The 17,613-nt window shown below is 34.8% G+C and overlaps 1 protein-coding gene across 2 annotated transcripts; it reads right to left on the bottom strand.

The window, feature by feature from the left end:
- Nucleotides 1-553: 553 nt before the first annotated feature.
- Nucleotides 554-4,656, bottom strand: LOC103697727 (NAC domain-containing protein 72-like). Of its 2 annotated transcripts, XM_088709983.2 has the most exons (3): nt 3,359-4,656; nt 1,153-1,428; nt 554-965 (listed from the first exon to the last, which is right to left on the bottom strand). In XM_088709983.2, the coding sequence occupies exons 2-3, from the start codon at nt 1,378-1,380 to the stop codon at nt 687-689; spliced, it is 507 nt and encodes a 168-aa protein (XP_088566109.1). In that variant the 5' UTR covers nt 1,381-1,428; nt 3,359-4,656; the 3' UTR covers nt 554-686. The 2 variants fall into 2 exon arrangements, with proteins under 2 accessions (XP_088566109.1, XP_038972471.2); XM_039116543.3 differs by lacking the exon at nt 3,359-4,656 and having other exon boundaries at nt 1,153-3,126.
- Between the last annotated feature and the right edge of the window lie 12,957 nt (nt 4,657-17,613).

The following is a 17,613-nucleotide window of genomic DNA, read 5'->3' as shown; positions in this document are numbered from 1 at the left end:
GGTGTTTTTAGCTATCTTCTTCTATACATTAATGATATCATCCTCATTGGGAATAATCAATCTTCTCTTCAACGTCTCATCAATACTCTTTGCAATTCCTTTAACATAAGGGATATGGGATATTTTCATACTTCCTTTGTGTTGAGGTTCATCAAACATCTTAAGGTTTATTTCTTAATCAAAGCAAGTACATTATGAACCTTCTTCAATGTGCTAAACATGCTTGCGTGCACAAGCCCCCTTCCTCTCGATTCTTCGGTAGGGCCTAGGAACACGGTATGCCACCCTGCCCTGCTGCTTTGTTGGCATTGGCATGATGAGGTGTTGTGAAATGGTTCGATGGACTATTGGAAGATGCACAACTGCAGACGGCTAGAGCAGAGCGGAGCCAGTCCCAGCTCCTTAGTCAGTAGATGATGATTTTCTCGCTCAGCTATAGCCGTAGACGACTATTTGGGTCAGCTCCTCCTCTGAGGAGCCTTTCTCGCCTCCCACCTCAATGGCCACACCATCATCTACTTGAAAATTAGGCCTCTCAGTAAATCCTCCTTTCTTTAATCCCACTTTTTATCGAAGCATAGTTAGAGCTTTGCAATCTGTCACTCTCACATGACTTAACATCTCTTTTTCTATTAATCAAGTATGCCAGTTCTTGAAGAACCCAACTGAGGGGCATTTTACAATAGTTAAGAAGAAAAGGTGCAGAACAAACCTAAGATATCCCTGAGGTGGAAATCGTAGAGGTTCAACTCTTTGATAGCCTGGCATGGAAGGGGTTGGTTCAACAGCCTGGGCCGAAGGTAGAATTTCACCAGCTCCTTGGGATAAGGCCTGAAGTGGTGGCCGGGCGCAACGTTTCCAATGCCTTCATCCTCCTCTTCCTGTTCATCCACTTGAAGCTCGCCATCCCTCGATTGATTTAGTGTTGGCTTTAGGTATATTTCACACAAAGCCATAGCACCAAGCTACAGAAAAATAAGATTAAAAATAAAATATAATGTTAGAAATGGTATGAAAGCACGTAATCTGATGGTTCAATCCATCGTAGAAATGAAGGGCTACATGTCGCCATATATATAGGTGGTAGCTAATGCGGGCAAAAATTTGTCGGAGCGAAACTAGCTATGGATGATGCATTTTATCAGGGTTTACCTCATTCTTGTTTTGGTCAGTAGTAAACCAGAATTCCTTAATAGTGTACTCTTGCATCAGCGATCTTGTTCTTGTTCCATTACCTTGGTGCCCTTCATAGAAGACAAGAGACTTCTTGCGACCAATCTCCTTTGCATCTCTATCTCTGATGATCTTATCTTTTCCCGAGACCTTCCAATATCCCCCATTTGTTATGCGAGCAGGTCTTGTTCCATTAGGATATTTCATTTTTCTTTAGAGTGAAGAAATATAGATGCTTGCCGGCAGGTGTATTGCCTATGAAAAACACAAAGTTTTTTGTTGCAGTTAAAAGCAATACCTCCAACATACAAAAAAAGTGGTAGATAGAATCATTAAAAATAGCTAGCTTTGCAATTCATGATATAAGATTAATATTTTTCTTTACCTAGGTAGGAAAGAAACTGTAGGATATTCATTTTTCACTTGTTCAGCCAAATTGTAGTTATGTATGCTAGATCTTATAATTTTTTTAAATTATTATATTTATTGGAAAAAATAGATTATAAAATCTATTCTATTCTAATTGTGCGACACGTTGAGCTGCATGACAGTTATAATCTACTCTAACTAGAGTCTCACATCTACTCTAACTCCCTAATATATATACATCAATATTGAGGTGCAGCCGAGTTGATGTGATATTAATGTTCTCTCCCATCACTTAAGTCCTTCCTCCAGAATTATTATTTATTCAAATATATTTTTTTAAAAATAGAAAAGTATATTGAGCAAATGATTGTTAACCATAAAGTCAAAATTTAGTCAACGTTTCAAAACTTCTCTTATTTTTTTCCTCCTAAAACTGCATGGGTGTTCAAGCCATCCACCTAGTGTTTAAATTTATTTTTTTAGTTTTGAAAAAAATAGCATGCCATATAAACTCAGTGAAACATAGTAAAAAATACTTATACCGCAATTATAAGATTTTATATTACAACGTACCAAAAAGATGGCATTTCATTAGAACTTTCTCCTAATAAAAAGGATGATGATGATGAAAGGGATCCTTAAAAAGGTGATTGTGGCTCACTCTCAACTTGTCTTGGCACTTCCTCTTGTTCAACTTATAGCTCAACTAGAGTAGTCTTATGAACGCATTCTTTATAATTAGATTGTACAACTTGTAGCCCATTGCTTGTCCATCATAACCAAGAAAGATGCATTTTTCATCCTTATCATCAAGCTTTATCATTCTATCCTCCGAAATTTTAGCACATGCAATACATCCAAAAATCATAAAATGAGAGACATTTGGTTTGAAAGAGCTCCAAGCTTCTTTCGGTGTCTTCAAGTGAATACTCTTTGTAGGACATCTATTCAATAAGTAGATGGCACATGCAATCGCTTCGGCCCAAAATTCTCTAGGCATCTTTTTTTCTTTCAACATACTCCTTGTCATGTCCAAGATTGTCTGATTCTTTCTTTCAGAAACACCATTAAGTTGAGGCGTGTAGGATGGAGTCACTTGATGCATAATCCCATGCTTCTTACAATAATCTTCAAAGAGATTGGAAGTATACTCTCCACCCCTATCGGATCTCAAAATCTTCAATTGGTAACTACTTTGCTTCTCAACAAAAACTTTAAACTCTTTGAAAATATCTAATGCATCGGATTTCCTTTTCAAAAAATACACCCAAATCTTCCAGCTAAAATCATCAATGAAAGAAAGAAAGTGCCGATTCTTGCCCTTTGACATGGGCTTCAAAGGTCCACAAATATCAGTGTGCACAAGGTCTATTGGTTTTGATGCTCTCCATCTCATTTCTTTAGTGAATCTTAATCTTTGATGCTTGTCAAGAATACACCCTTCACTTATGTGGATGATCAATGAGTGGTAACCCCTTCACCATGTTTTTTGTAACCAAGAGCTTCAAGCCTCCAAAGTTAAGATGCCCAAATCTCAAATGCCACAACCAAGAATTATCATGTATAATGGAGCTAAGACATTTGAGTACATCATGTTGAATATGCAAAGAAAACATTCTACCATGGAACATTTTGACATGAGTAATTAAATTACAATGACTATCGCACAAAGTAAGAGAGCGATTTTTCATATTGATACTATAATTTTTCTCCAAAAGTTGACCCAAGCTCAAAAAGTTTCTGTACAAATTTGGAACATAATAGATATTGAAAATAAAATCATGATTGCCATTCTTGAGCTTGATGAAAATAGTACCTTTGCCTTGCACCGAAATTTTGAAGTTGTCACCAAAAGTAATATAGCTTTGCATACTTTCATCCAAATCAACAAATAATTCCTTCTTCTCCGTCATGTGGTTGTTTGTATCAAGATACCATGCATTGCTTTCATTCTTCTCATTGTCATTATGAGCCAACAACAAAGTAGAAGTCGCCCCATCAATACTCTCTTTCTCAACGATATTAGCTTGCTCTCCAACTTCATTGTCTTGTTTTGCCCAACATTCATTGCTATAGTGCCCATACTTGTGACAATTGAAGCATTGTACATTTTTCTTGTCAAAGCTTTGTTGATTGGAATGATGATTAAAATTGCCTCTTGACCTTTCTCTTGGAAGAATTATAACTGACCTCTTACACCATGTCTTCCACCTCTTCCTCTATAACCGAAATTTTTTTCTTGATTACTAAATCCTCTTACTTGATTTCCATCTTCCTCAGGACATGTTGTTCATCCCCTACCCCTTCCCCTTGTGCCCCCCGCTCCTCCGATCCTCTTTCACCATCTCGTCTCTCGACATTGCCGTGGTCTATTTACTCATCCCGGTGGTCGGCCAAGTGTTTGCAAAAATGTCGCAGAGGTTGCACAGATATTAAAGCAAAAAAGGCTCTGGTCGCACTAGGCACGCTCTTCAAGCCTATATCTTATTGTTCACTTCAGCAATCTTCCCACCCGGTCTGCGTCACATAGTGATCTAAGGCTCAAAATAAGGAAAAAGGAACAACATATCTAATGAGATATATTGATGCTATGCTGATGTTGAATGGGTTGATCCCAGAGAAGTCTTTAGACTTAAGATGCAGCTGGGAAAAGCCTCGAATGGATTCCCCCATACTGATCTCAGAATCTTTAGATGAAGTAGCTGCCAGATCTGTTAACCGTGAGATGCACAACCCAGACCAGATCCAATAAAATAAGACTCGATGGCAATCAAACCCATATGAGATCATGAGTTCTGTTGGGTGAGAATTAAGGCTCCATTTTCTCATTTGGGTCGAGGCATGGATCTTTTACTTTTTGTCCCAAAGCCAAACCAGTCCAACCATAAAACGGGGGCTAAAAATGCAATGTCAAATCCAAATTCATATAGCAGACTTAAAAGCAAACAAAGTCTGGTTTGCTTTCTCATGGGAAAGCCTAGAAAAGCTTTCAAAAGTAAGGTAGCTACCAGATAGAGAAGATGCAAGGACTTCTTGCTTTGGCTTCTCTGTATCCTCCCATGATGAATGATTGATAGCTTAATAAATTTCCTGAAGGAAACTACCATAGGAGATAGAAATAGAAACCGGGCAACTCTTTCAAATATTACCATGTTTACTTTTCATGCGACATTGCTCCATTAATATATGATATTTATAACTATGTAAAACAAAATAATCAATAACAAATAAATTAGAATTGTAGATATTAATCAATTGGACATGAAGGATAAGAGAAGAATTAAAGATTTATGGTATGTTTAGGCCATTACATACTTTAGTGAAAATTTATGCCTATAATGAATGACTAAAATAGTGGGTGCAAATCATTAATTTTCATGCTAAACTTATTATGGTGAAAAAGATATTAAGTAGAATAATATAACTTTATTTGCTAATACATTCTAATTACTTGTGATGGCACAAGAACTCTCATAAAATATAAATAGTCAACATTAGATATATCTCATTTAAAGATTTATCAAGGACCATTAGAAATTTCGCATTGGTTTAGGCTGGTTAGGAAGAGTCCAAGGCTCAAATATAAGGAAATCTTGTTAGTTTTGGAAAAGGAACAATACTTCCTGTTGGGCATCCAAATAGGGTGAAAATGAAAAAGAAAATATGACTTTAACAGCCTGTTTGGTTGGAGCTAACCTGGCATAGAAAAATAAATCCTATATCAGATTACCATATTTAGAAAAAAAAAAGTGGATGAGAGAGTTAATAAAATAAATGGTTGGATCTTATATATATTTTCTTGAGAGGAAAGGTAAAACAAATATCACCAAGAATATGATATTTATTTTTTCATGCTAGATTATTACTGAATGGAAGTGAGGATGATAGTGTTATTTTGATGATTAACAAGCAATTATCTAGAGTATGTTATAAGTTAAATCGATACTACATTCTTAAGTCTGTTACTCTCAGTATATTTGTTTAAATTGATATAGATACATTTCATTGTTTATTTGAATGAATCTAACCTTGAGATGCAGCAAAGTGTGGATTGAGTCGACCTAAAGGATGATTAGGTCGACCCCGGCACATCAAGAAATCATTTGGCACACTTCTGCAAAAACGGCACAGATGAACAGTGAGTTGGGTCGACCCAAGGAAAGCATGAGTTGACCCAAACATCAAGATCCTCAAAACAAGACAGAACAATGGTTCTCTGGATTCACTAAGAGGGTCGACCCAAGAAGTAGTTGAGTCGACCCAAGCTTGAGTCGACCCAAACCCTGAGAGGGTCGACCCAAAGGCAAGACAGAAAAGAAGACAGAAAATGGTTCTCTGGAATTACTGAGAGGGTCGACCCAAGTGAACTTTGAGTCGACCCAAAGAATGGTTGGAACGACCCAAGGGAAGGAAGGCTGAATTTCAAGTTTCTGTGTTTTCTGAGAGGGTCGACCCAAGGAATGTTTGAGTCGACCCAAGTGAAAGTTGGGTCGACCCAAGGACAGGTTGAGCCGACCCAAGCACGGGCAGAAGCATAACGGCTAGTTGTGCAGAAGTGCTTTTTGGACTCCCAACGGCTATAAACGGCTAGTTTCTTCAATCCAACGGTCAGGAAGGACTATTTGGAGGTTGGAGAAGTATTTAAGAGGGAGTATTCATCAGAGGAAGTAAGCTTTGGAAAATACATCAAGTGCATTCAAGAGAGAACCCTAGCAAGGCAAGCTTCATCCAAGAGCTTCATTCAAGAGTCAAAAGAAAGTGGTTGAGCAGATTCCAAGAGTCATTAAGAGCTCCATCCACCCTTGAAGAGTGAAGCATCCTTGACAAAGAAGAGAGAAGTCACATCAAGCGATAACTATTCTCTAAACTCTTCTTTGTAGATTATATTGTTATATTTGCTCATCTAGGAGCTTAAATCTTCTTACTTTGTTTATTAAACTCCTTGTTGTAAGGTTTGTTGGTAAGCCCGTAAAACCAACATTGTAGGTTGTTGGTAAGCCCGTAAAACCAACGTAGGTTGTTGGTAAGCCCGTAAAACCAACATAGGTTGTTGGTAAACCCGTAAAACCAACGTAGGTTGTTGGTAAGCCCGTAAAACCAATGTAGGTTGTTGGTGAACCCGTAAAACCAATTGTGAAGGTTCGTTGGTGAGCCCGTAAAACCAACATAGGTTTTTGGTGATCCTGAAAAACCAAAGTGTAAAGGTTTTTGGATTGTGAGCCCGGAAAACAATCCAACTGTAATTCGCAGGATTATAGTGAATTCCCAAGGGGTCGCTTGGGGAGTGGACGTAGGTGCTAAGGAGAGCACCGAACCACTATACTTCTTGTTGTTTGTATTGTGATTTGTTTAAGTTCACTAACTCATCATTTAACACAAGTAAGATAGTTAAAATTAAAAGAAACCAATTCACCCCCCCCCCTCTTGGCTTGTCACCTTGGGCAACAAGTGGTATCAGAGCAAGGTGCTCCAATAGTAATTATTGATCTCACAATCAAGAGTTAAAGATCATGACAACCCAAGTGGGATGTTCTATGAGTGAGGGACAATTAATTGATAGACCTTCACTATTTAATGGCATAAACTACACACATTGGAAAGCACGCATGCGCATTTTCATTCAAGCACATAACTATGATCTATGGAGTATTATAGTCAATGGGCTACACACAAGCACTAATCATGATAAGAAAATGGCTCAACAAAATTCAAAAGCCATGAAGCTGTTATATTGTGCATTAGATGAGAATGAGTTTAATTGCATATCTTCTTGCATAACTGCTAAAGACATATGGAATATGCTAGAGGCTAAATATGAAAGTACTAACATTTTTAGTGAATCTGAAATTAGCTCTGAAGAAGATGAGAGGCAAGCTGATATTGAGAACCTAAGCCTTGTGGCACACAAGGACGAGGTATGTATTGAAACACAAAGTGTCTCCTCTTCTGAATATGAAGTATATGATAAAATTAAAAATGATTTTACACTTGATAAGTTACATGATGCATTTCTTGATCTAATGAAAGAACATAAGAAACTCATTTGTAAAAATAAGAACCTGACGAATGAAAAGAAAACCCTAGTAAATGAAAAACTGAAATTGTCTAATTATTATGAAACATTAATTAAGAAACATACTAATGAAACTAAAATCTTAATTGAGAAAAATAAAGAACTAAATCAGAAAAACCAACTTCTCACTGAAAGCTATGATAAACTTAAGAAAAATAATGAATTGCTTTCAGAAGATAATAGAAGATTAACTAATGAAGTTGACAAATTGAAACCTGTTGTTGAAAGATTTACTTTCAGCTCTGAAAAATTAAACCTAATGATAAATAATCAAATAGCTGAATTTGATAAAGTTGGATTGGGATATCAACCTTGGTACACCCAAAAATCTTTCAAGAATATATTTGTTAAAACAGTTTCTAATTATTTTAAAACAGATTCTTATAATGTTGATAAACAGGAACAAAAGCTAAGCAAAATCTCTTCTGTTGTTTCTAAATCTATACATTACAAATTTGATGAACCTAAAAGGCAAAAACAGAAAATTGTAAGTTTATCTACTGCTCATGTTAAATCTATGTTTGTTAAATTTAATAAGAGTATGCAGAAATACATTTCTTGTAATTTTAAAACCTGCAAACTAATAAACAAAATAGCTATTAAGAGAATATGGGTTCCAAAAGAAACAATTATAGCTAACCTACAAGGACCCAAAAGAGCTTGGGTTCCTAAGTTGAAAATCTGAATATTTTTTGCAGGTGTGTCTAGCACTCAAGGCTCCAACAAAAAAATGTTAATTTAGACATTGGGTGCTCTAGACATATATTAAAGAATGAGACTTAAAATATAATTAAGAAGAGTGACTAAAATGGAAGAAATAATGAAATTAGTAATCCTTGCATCCTCTCATATTGAAATTGTAGCTAGTATTAATCATTTCTGTGGTATAAGTGATACTTTTGGCATGAAAAGAAAATATATCCAAATCACTCCATCTTCCTATATTATGCTTCAGTTATTGATGGATAATTTGCTTAATCAATACTCTTAGAATAACTCTTTGAATTCTCTATATGCTTGATTGAGAGTTCTTATCCATGGCATTATCTTCTATTGATTATAAACATAAGAATATCTACTTGGTATATTTTTTTTTAAATATATGCATTAAGAATACCAAGATTAAAGAGTCTAGTTTTGGCATATAAAATCAACTCATACTAGTATGGACTTAATCTCAAAAGACCTTGTCATTGTTTCACTTAGATTAATTTTTGCAAGGTCAAAGTTTGCTATGTATGTCATCTAGAAAAATAAACTAGAATCATTTCTAAATCTGAAAACATTGTTTCCACCTTTTAGCCTTTGAAAATTCTCCATATGAACTTATTTGGATCTCTAGGATTGTGAACCTAGGAGATAAGCTCTCTAATTTTGTATTATGGATGATTTCTCAAAGCTAATGTTGGTTTTATTCTTGGCACTTAAATTGAAATATTTTCTGCTTTGGCACAAACTTACAAAAGGTTTCAAATGAAAAAGGTTTGCAAACTGTGAAAATTCATGGCACAACTTTGAAAACCAATTTGTTGATAAGTTTTGTACAGAAAATGGTATTGAATATAATTGTGCTTGCACCAAGAACACCATTGCATATAGGGTTATAAAAACATAAAAATAGAACCCTTGGAAAATTTGTGTAATAACAATGCTTTGTGATAGTAACTTTTAATTAATGCTATCATCACAGCTTGTCATATTATAAGGTTTCTATTAGATCTATGTTTGAAAAAAACCCCTTGTGAACTCAAAAAAAAAAAGGAAAATCAAATGTTGCACACTTTCATGTTTTTCAATTGTACATGTTATGCTCTCAACAATGAAAGATATGCCAAATCTGATAAAACAGTGTTTCTTTGGATATTACTCTTCAAGCAATGCATATTGAAAATTCAATGAAAAGATACTAGTTGTAGAAATATCAATTCATACTATTCTTATTAAAACTAGATCCTTTATTGAGAATATAGTTTATCATTTTGATTCTATGTAACAATCTGAATTTTGATAGAAACAATTGTTTAAGATAATTTGATTAAAACTTAGCTAGCACGTCTTATTGATAGTTATCTTAAGCAAATAGAATCTAAGCTAAATTGATTCTGAAAACAAGAAATTGATTTGACCTTGATGAATCTTCCTATTGCCTCACATGCTTGTTCTTGAACCATCTTGGTTAATAAAACTATCTCTTTAGTTCAAGTGACATGTGCTTGCTTATATTTAGGCAATCTCTTGAGTAAAGTGACTCAATATTCAATTATTGTCATATCCTATTTTGAGTCATCTAGTTAAGAAATATGTTGTATGAATGTTTTGTATCTTGAAGTAACTAATGACTTTCTTTCAAGAAAGAAAAGGAGTTTGTTAATAATGCAGGATCCTTGAGCAAGAAAATGAGAGATTTCAACTTGAAGGACACCTCCACATAAGATACAATAAACATTCACATGCAAACAAGAGAGAGGACCTTCTTCAGCCAAACCTTCACACATAAGAAATCTAGTTTGACTTGAAGAATATAGAATGAATCGGTAATTTTAGATACCTCTCTCATAAATTAGCTGAGCAAAGTCAATAACTTAAATCTTATTGTGGCATGGTTAAAATCTTTAATTATTAATTTCTTGATATCATGTCTATATTAATTGACTTATGCTTTTAGAAATTGATTCATGGTTTGCTCAAACTAAAATGTTCCTTTGCCTATATCATAACCATGAAATACACAAATATATGCTTAAAATGCTGATTTGAATTGACTTGTGAGAAGCTATGAATTCTTGAGCATAATGAAAATGTTGTTTGCATGATATACATCTATATGATACATAAGATTATTTCTTTATTCTGCTCTTTCATGTAAATTACTTGAGAATAACAAAAAGAGAGAGAGATAAAGAAAAGAAAATGGATATTATTCAAGAGAAGTAAAATCTAAGTAAAGGCAAATACTTCAATTTTAAGGAAAAGCAAAACAAGCATAATATATTTGGCACATTTGTGAGACTAATATGAATATTCCTTTTGGAAGAGATAAAATCCGTAATTAATTACAGAAAAAATTTGAAGTGAACATTTTAACCCTTCTATATTGCTCATCATAGGGATGGTGCCAATGGGGAGGCTAGTGGTAGTACCCGGCACTATTTGACCCAACTATTCGGTGTAGGGCATATTAGGGACGGCACAAGAGGGAGGCTAGTGGTAGTACCTCGTGCCCCTTCCAACTCCACCGGATAGGGAGCAAATAGAGTATAGAGCATAAGAAGGTAAAAATAAAAGACAAAGTAAATGAAAGTATATAAGAAGAATCAAGTCAAATTTTTTAATCACTTGAAAACACACTTTAAGAATGAAATCAGTACAAGATTATATTTAAATAGAGGGAGTTTATTTGAAAAGAATTGATTTTGATCCTTGACATGCTTGTTCTTAATATTTTAATGCATAATATATTTTGCATGTCACATGATGTTTTGAATTATGTGTTTTCAATCTTAATAATTTAAGATAAGCTACAATGTAGAAGATGCATATCTCAAATTATAATCCTGAAAGCCTCCTTGAAAATTTTTATGAAATTCAGAATCTGATTTTGTATAAAAGCTTAAACTTAATTTAGAAATGCTTCTATCATTGCATTTTTGTAACTTTCATTATATGCTTCAATGATTGCATCATTTTGGAGAATAACTCAATAGGATTCCTGGATGAAAACTACGGTCTAAGAAAAATAGAATTAATTTTGATGCCTTAATTGTTTGCTCCGATACGCATCTGAAACATATCATTTTCTATCTTATAAGTTTATTAAAATTGGTCTAAATGATGTATTTTTCAATGATCTTGATTGCAAATAAATGGTTCTAAACATATGATATTATTTTGATATTAAAAAGATTTATGGTGCTTCATATATACTTTGCTGAAAAACTATGACTAAGAAATTAATATTTTGAATATACACTCCTACATAATTAAATGCTTCTATCATTAAAAAGAAAAGCTGTTTTTAAGAAGAGAGTTAATGATCCTAAAGCTTAAAATATTTCAACTCACTTCAATAATTCTTATAAGAAAATAAGAATTACTTTTGAAAGAAATTTGAGCTTCAAAAGAATTATTTTCTGATTAATATTTCCATACATATTCAAAAAAATAAGAGGAAATATAATTTATTCTTGAAAGATTAAAAAGAGTGATTGCTATAAATTTTGAAAAATTCTGGATCACTCTACATTCTTGATATTATAGAAGAACAAAAAAAAAAAGGTTTGAAAGAAAATGCATCTTTTGAGGGGGAGCTTTAAATACTCAATCTCTTTATTGAAAATTATCTTCAAACTCTAAACTCTCAAATGGAATGATTAATTAAGGGGGAGAAAGAAAATTTTAGAGTGAGAGATCATATAGAACTTAATCGTATAAATTCGTATCTAAAGATGAGACAAAGAATACTAAATGTAAAGTGGTATTAAACTTTGTGCTTCATTGAATATCTTTTGAAAGTTGGATTTCCATCTGTATTCATCGGTAAATCATTTATTTCTGAAAATTAATTGAAAAGGATTCCATCTGTCTCAGTTTCGAAAATTTATCTTGGAATCTACTTATGAGTTCTTATTGGCTTGCACTTTAGTGTTTCAATCCTGAGCCAATTTATTTTAATTGATTTTGATGCTATGATCTTTAACGGAGTAAAAGAAAGTCTTTAAGAGAGCTCTAAAAGAACTTTCAAAGCCTTGAATTTTATGTATCCTACACTGCATAAATTCATGTTTTGGTATCTATGCCCTAATACTTTTATATCATGAAAGAACTTTGAAGTCATTAAGAATTAAGGATTCAACATAATCTTATGTTTTTCGAGTATATAAGGTTTGATCTTTATTTGCTCTTATACTATAAAAATTAATTAGATTGCTCTCATCTTGCTATATACTTAATATATATATATAAAAAGGTGTTGAATTTTCATTCGTGCCTTCTTTGAATATTATTCTTGATACTCCTTGAAATAACTTGAAAAAGATTCCATCTACACTTGATTTGAAAAATATCTTTGGAATCTACAGTTAGAGATCTCTTTTGGCTCACATCTTAAATATCTCATTTCTAAAGCCAAACACATAGAAATAAGATATCATTTTATTAGGGATCATGTGCAAAATGGAAACATATGTATTGAGCATATATGTACTGAAAAACAATTAGCTGACATATTCACAAAATCCTTGAGTGAAGATAGATTCTGTACGCTAAGGAGGGAATTAGGCATATGTGATCCTTTTTATTGAAGAGATATAAAAGGGAGCAAGCAGTCTCATGATACATTCCTCCCATTTCTAAAAACCCATGAAACATGAGTCAAACTTGTAATCTATAGATTCCTTACTCATGTATCATTGTCCCAGAGAGAATTTGTAAGGATTGGAAGCAAGAAAAATTTTTAGAAGCGAAAAGGAAGAGAAAGGAAAAATTTCTGAACTTGGGTCGACCCAACCCAGAATAGGGTCGACCCAACATTGAGTCGACCCAAGAAAATTCTTGAGTCGACCCAACGTCGGGACCCTACTGTTAAAAAGGGGGACCCGTGAGCTTTTTTAGGGCACTGTTTACCCTTTGTCCTCTTCCGAAAACCTTATTCCCCACTCTCCAATCTCCTCCAATCATCTCCAAACACTAGATTATTTCACGATCTTGGAGAAATGGAACCCAAGAGAGCCGTAGCCAAGCGATCCGGGAGAGTCTCACGATCTTGTTTAGAGCCTAGGATATGTATCTAGTTCTCATATGTATTTTGTGTTTATCATGTATCTTAAACTTTGATTAAGGAACATTGTATTTGCTTTTGTTTTTGGCATGAATGTACTAAAATGTTCCTATTTTGATCAATGAAGTTTGAATGTTTGTTATTTATTGTGTCTCTTCCCATGCACCTATTTGATGATAACAAAAAGGGGGAGAAGTAAAGAAAGAGTAATAGAGGAGAAGTAAAGAAAGAGTAATAAGAGGAGAAGTAAAGAAATTGTGTAAGAAAAGAGAAATAACTTGTAAAACAAATTGAAAATCATATAGGAAAGCATATACATTTAAGGGGGAGCAATTTGTAATAATAAAAATGATCAAATCAAAAATTTCTATCAAATTTCAGAATTTGGCACATAGAATTTCAGAATTTGGCACGCACCTTTCACACCTCGATACATAATCTGAAACTCATGTTTTATCTCAAATTTTTGGAGTTTCATCTTTAATGAATTATAAATGAAAGGGGGAACAATTTAAAAAGTCAAACTGGCAACATTTGAATGATATAGGGGGAGACTTCACTCTTATATATGAAAAGCTGAAATTCAGCAAGTTAAGCCCTTTCAAAAAACTGATTTTAAGATAAGTATCAATAGGCTCATACTCTTTATTTTGTAATCATCAAAAAGGGGGAGATTGAGGATGATAGTGTTATTTTGATGATTAACAAGCAATTATCTAGAGTATGTTATAAGTTAAATCGATACTACATTCTTAAGTCTGTTACTCTCAGTATATTTGTTTAAATTGATATAGATACATTTCATTGTTTATTTGAATGAATCTAACCTTGAGATGCAGCAAAGTGTGGATTGAGTCGACCCAAAGGATGATTGGGTCGACCCCGACACATCAAGAAATCATTTGGCATACTTCTGCAAAAATGGCACAGATGAACAATGAGTTGGGTCGACCCAAGGAAAGCATGAGTCGACCCAAACATCAAGATCCTCAAAACAAGACAGAACAATGGTTCTCTGGATTCACTGAGAGGGTCGACCCAAGAAGTAGTTGAGTCGACCCAAGCTTGAGTCGACCCAAACCCTGAGAGGGTCGACCCAATGGCAAGACAGAAAAGAAGACAGAAAATGGTTCTCTGGAATTACTGAGAGGGTCGACCCAAGAAGAAGTTGAGTCGACCCAAGTGAACTTTGAGTCGACCCAAAGAATGGTTGGGTCGACCCAAGGGAAGGAAGGCTGAATTTTAAGTTTCTGTGTTTTCTGAGAGGGTCGACCCAAGGAATGTTTGAGTCGACCCAAGTGAAAGTTGGGTCGACCCAAGGACAGGTTGAGCCGACCCAAGCACGGGCAGAAGCATAACGGCTAGTTGTGCAGAAGTGATTTTTGGACTCCCAACGGCTATAAACGGCTAGTTTCTTCAATCCAACGGTCAGGAAGGACTATTTGGAGGTTGGAGAAGTATTTAAGAGGGAGTATTCATCAGAGGAAGTAAGCTTTGGAAAATACATCAAGTGCATTCAAGAGAGAACCCTAGCAAGGCAAGCTTCATCCAAGAGCTTCATTCAAGAGTCAAAAGAAAGTGGTTGAGCAGATTCCAAGAGTCATTAAGAGCTCCATCCACCCTTGAAGAGTGAAGCATCCTTGACAAAGAAGAGGGAAGTCACATCAAGCGATAACTATTCTCTAAACTCTTCTTTGTAGATTATATTGTTATATTTGCTCATCTAGGAGCTTAAATCTTCTTACTTTGTTTATTAAACTCCTTGTTGTAAGGTTTGTTGGTAAGCCCGTAAAACCAACGTAGGTTGTTGGTAAGCCCGTAAAACCAACATAGGTTGTTGGTAAACCCGTAAAACCAACGTAGGTTGTTGGTAAGCCCGTAAAACCAACGTAGGTTGTTGGTGAACCCGTAAAACCAATTGTGAAGGTTCGTTGGTGAGCCCGTAAAACCAACATAGGTTTTTGGTGATCCCGGAAAACCAAAGTGTAAAGGTTTTTGGATTGTGAGCCCGAAAAACAATCCAACTGTAATCCGCAGGATTATAGTGAATTCCCAAGGGGTCGCTTGGGGAGTGGACGTAGGTGCTAAGGAGAGCACCGAACCACTATACTTCTTGTTGTTTGTATTGTGATTTGTTTAAGTTCACTAACTCATCATTTAACACAAGTAAGATAGTTAAAATTAAAAGAAACCAATTCACCCCCCCCTCTTGGCTTGTCACCTTGGGCAGCAGGAAGTAATCTAAAATTATCATTTTTTGACAAAAGTACCCTTATTTATATTGTATTAATTATGTTATATTATTAATATTAATTATATTAATATGTTATATATATATATTAATATATGGATTAATGATAGTTATAAATAATAATGTATTTAATATATTTATTAATAAAAATTAATTATGAATAAATAATTAACAAATATTTATTAATTATCAATAAATCTAATGTAGGATTTATTAATCATCAATATATTTATTTATATGCCAAAATAAAACAAATTTTATTTATAAGAAAAAATATATTTTTTTAATATATATAATTAATTTAAAAATATTTATTAACTCATGTAAACATATTTTAATATTCGAAATAGCTAATATTAATAGTGTTTATGTAAGCAGGCCATAAATGGGCAATAAATAGACTGAGAAAAAAATATTTTACTTGAATTATTTATTCATAGATGTTGTTGGAAATTTAGTAATGTTTCTATATAAGATTATCTCCAATCAAATATATAAAAAAAAATATCGATGCTATTGTTTGAAAAATTTTTTACCAACTAAATATGGTAAGACTAATTTTCCTCTATAATTACTTTTCTAGATAAATGATTTGTAGAAATTGTCAAATTATACCTTAAGTGTGAAAGAGGTAGTTGTCTCTCTCTTTTAGAATATTTTTGTGAGAGATGTATTTGGATAAACCGAAAAAAGAGGGGCATCGCTATCCACGAGAGAAGATGATGTGAGGCCTTTTTTTGGTTTGTTGGGGGAGAGTTTTCTTGTATGAGGCATTTGAGAGGAAGGGACCGGCTTTCAAATGTTTTTCTTTGGTAAAAAAGATCTTCCTCTTATATTCATTTCTTTTCTCTCATTTTTTATTCAATAATTAGATCGGTGCTTGTCCAAGATCTTGTGCCTGCTTGTTTGATCTATATTACCATTCTTCATAAGGTCAACGCCTTCAAAGTAAAGCAAGAGAACGATAAGGTGCAATGGATGGAAGGTGTGGAGTGGATGGAGGGTGTTTGGTGGTTTCTTGTAATGGATGAAGAATGAATCCATGGACAAGGGTATATCAGGTGTTGCGACACTCATCTCTGGATGGAAGAAAAGAAACGATGCAGGGGGTGATCAGAAGAGGCAGAGGCATTATATTAGAACAAGATTCACTATAAGGAAAAAACATTGCCTGCATGCACTAGCATGGCCAATCACAGCTGCTTGTTCCGTAGGCATGCATAAAGACGAGTGCTGGACAAATAGGGCCCACAAGAATGATTAGTATGGTTGGCTACGTACATGGTTGCATGCACCAACGTAGGGGACAATGTCTTCTTTTTTTTTTTTTCTTTTTTTTTCGGTGAAAAAAAAAGGAAAGAAGAAAGGAAGGGACAAGCCCACCCCCGCATAGCAGCCCCGACCACTAGACCCCCACCCCATCATGAGAATGTTCGGTGCGGGTAGACCGGGTCATGTGTTGGGCACCCCGACCTATTTTACTCATATCCTTCCCACCCGTGGGCCAGCTCGGTTACTCGACCCGACCCTCCGTTTGAGTACATCACACCTGGCACCACCCAGGCTACCAGCCGACCAGTAGCGCTTCCAGATCCCATGTCTAAGCGTGGAGCATCCAGTCCCCAAATTTAATCGACGCCCGCGCGTTTCAAACCTATAACCACTTGGTTGGAAGCAAACGTCCCGTTCCAACTGGGTCACCACCTTGGTGGCTAACAATGTCTTCTTGGGGGGGATGAGACCAGTCTCCTCTTGCTGATAATGGATAATAATAGGTTGTTCCCTCCTTGGTCTAGGAAAAGTGCTAATCTTTTCATGCTTTCCATAAGCTTATAGAAAAATACCTTTCTAACTAGACCTTTCCCATGGAATAAGTCTTGAGTACAATGGTTCTCACCTGAGTTAGGTAGATAAAACTAGTATTGAGCTCCTCAGAAAAAAGAGAGCGCTAAACTAGGGGCAAAGCCTGGC

The sequence above is a fragment of the Phoenix dactylifera genome, chromosome 13, assembly GCF_051530095.1.
Source record: "Phoenix dactylifera cultivar Ajwa chromosome 13, Ajwa_hap1_PhDact_Kaust_v1.1, whole genome shotgun sequence".
Classification (NCBI taxonomy): Eukaryota; Viridiplantae; Streptophyta; class Magnoliopsida; order Arecales; family Arecaceae; genus Phoenix; species Phoenix dactylifera.
Note: the sequence above shows the minus strand (reverse complement) of the source record. Positions and strands in the feature narration are given on the sequence as shown.

Coding starts and splice junctions, on each gene's coding strand:
- LOC103697727 (XM_088709983.2), bottom strand. CDS start 1,380: ATGAAATATCCTAATGGAACAAGACCTGCTCGCATAACAAATGGGGGA. Junction 966..1,152: donor CTGACCAAAACAAGAATGAG/GTAAACCCTGAT, acceptor ATTTTTCTGTAG/CTTGGTGCTATGGCTTTGTG.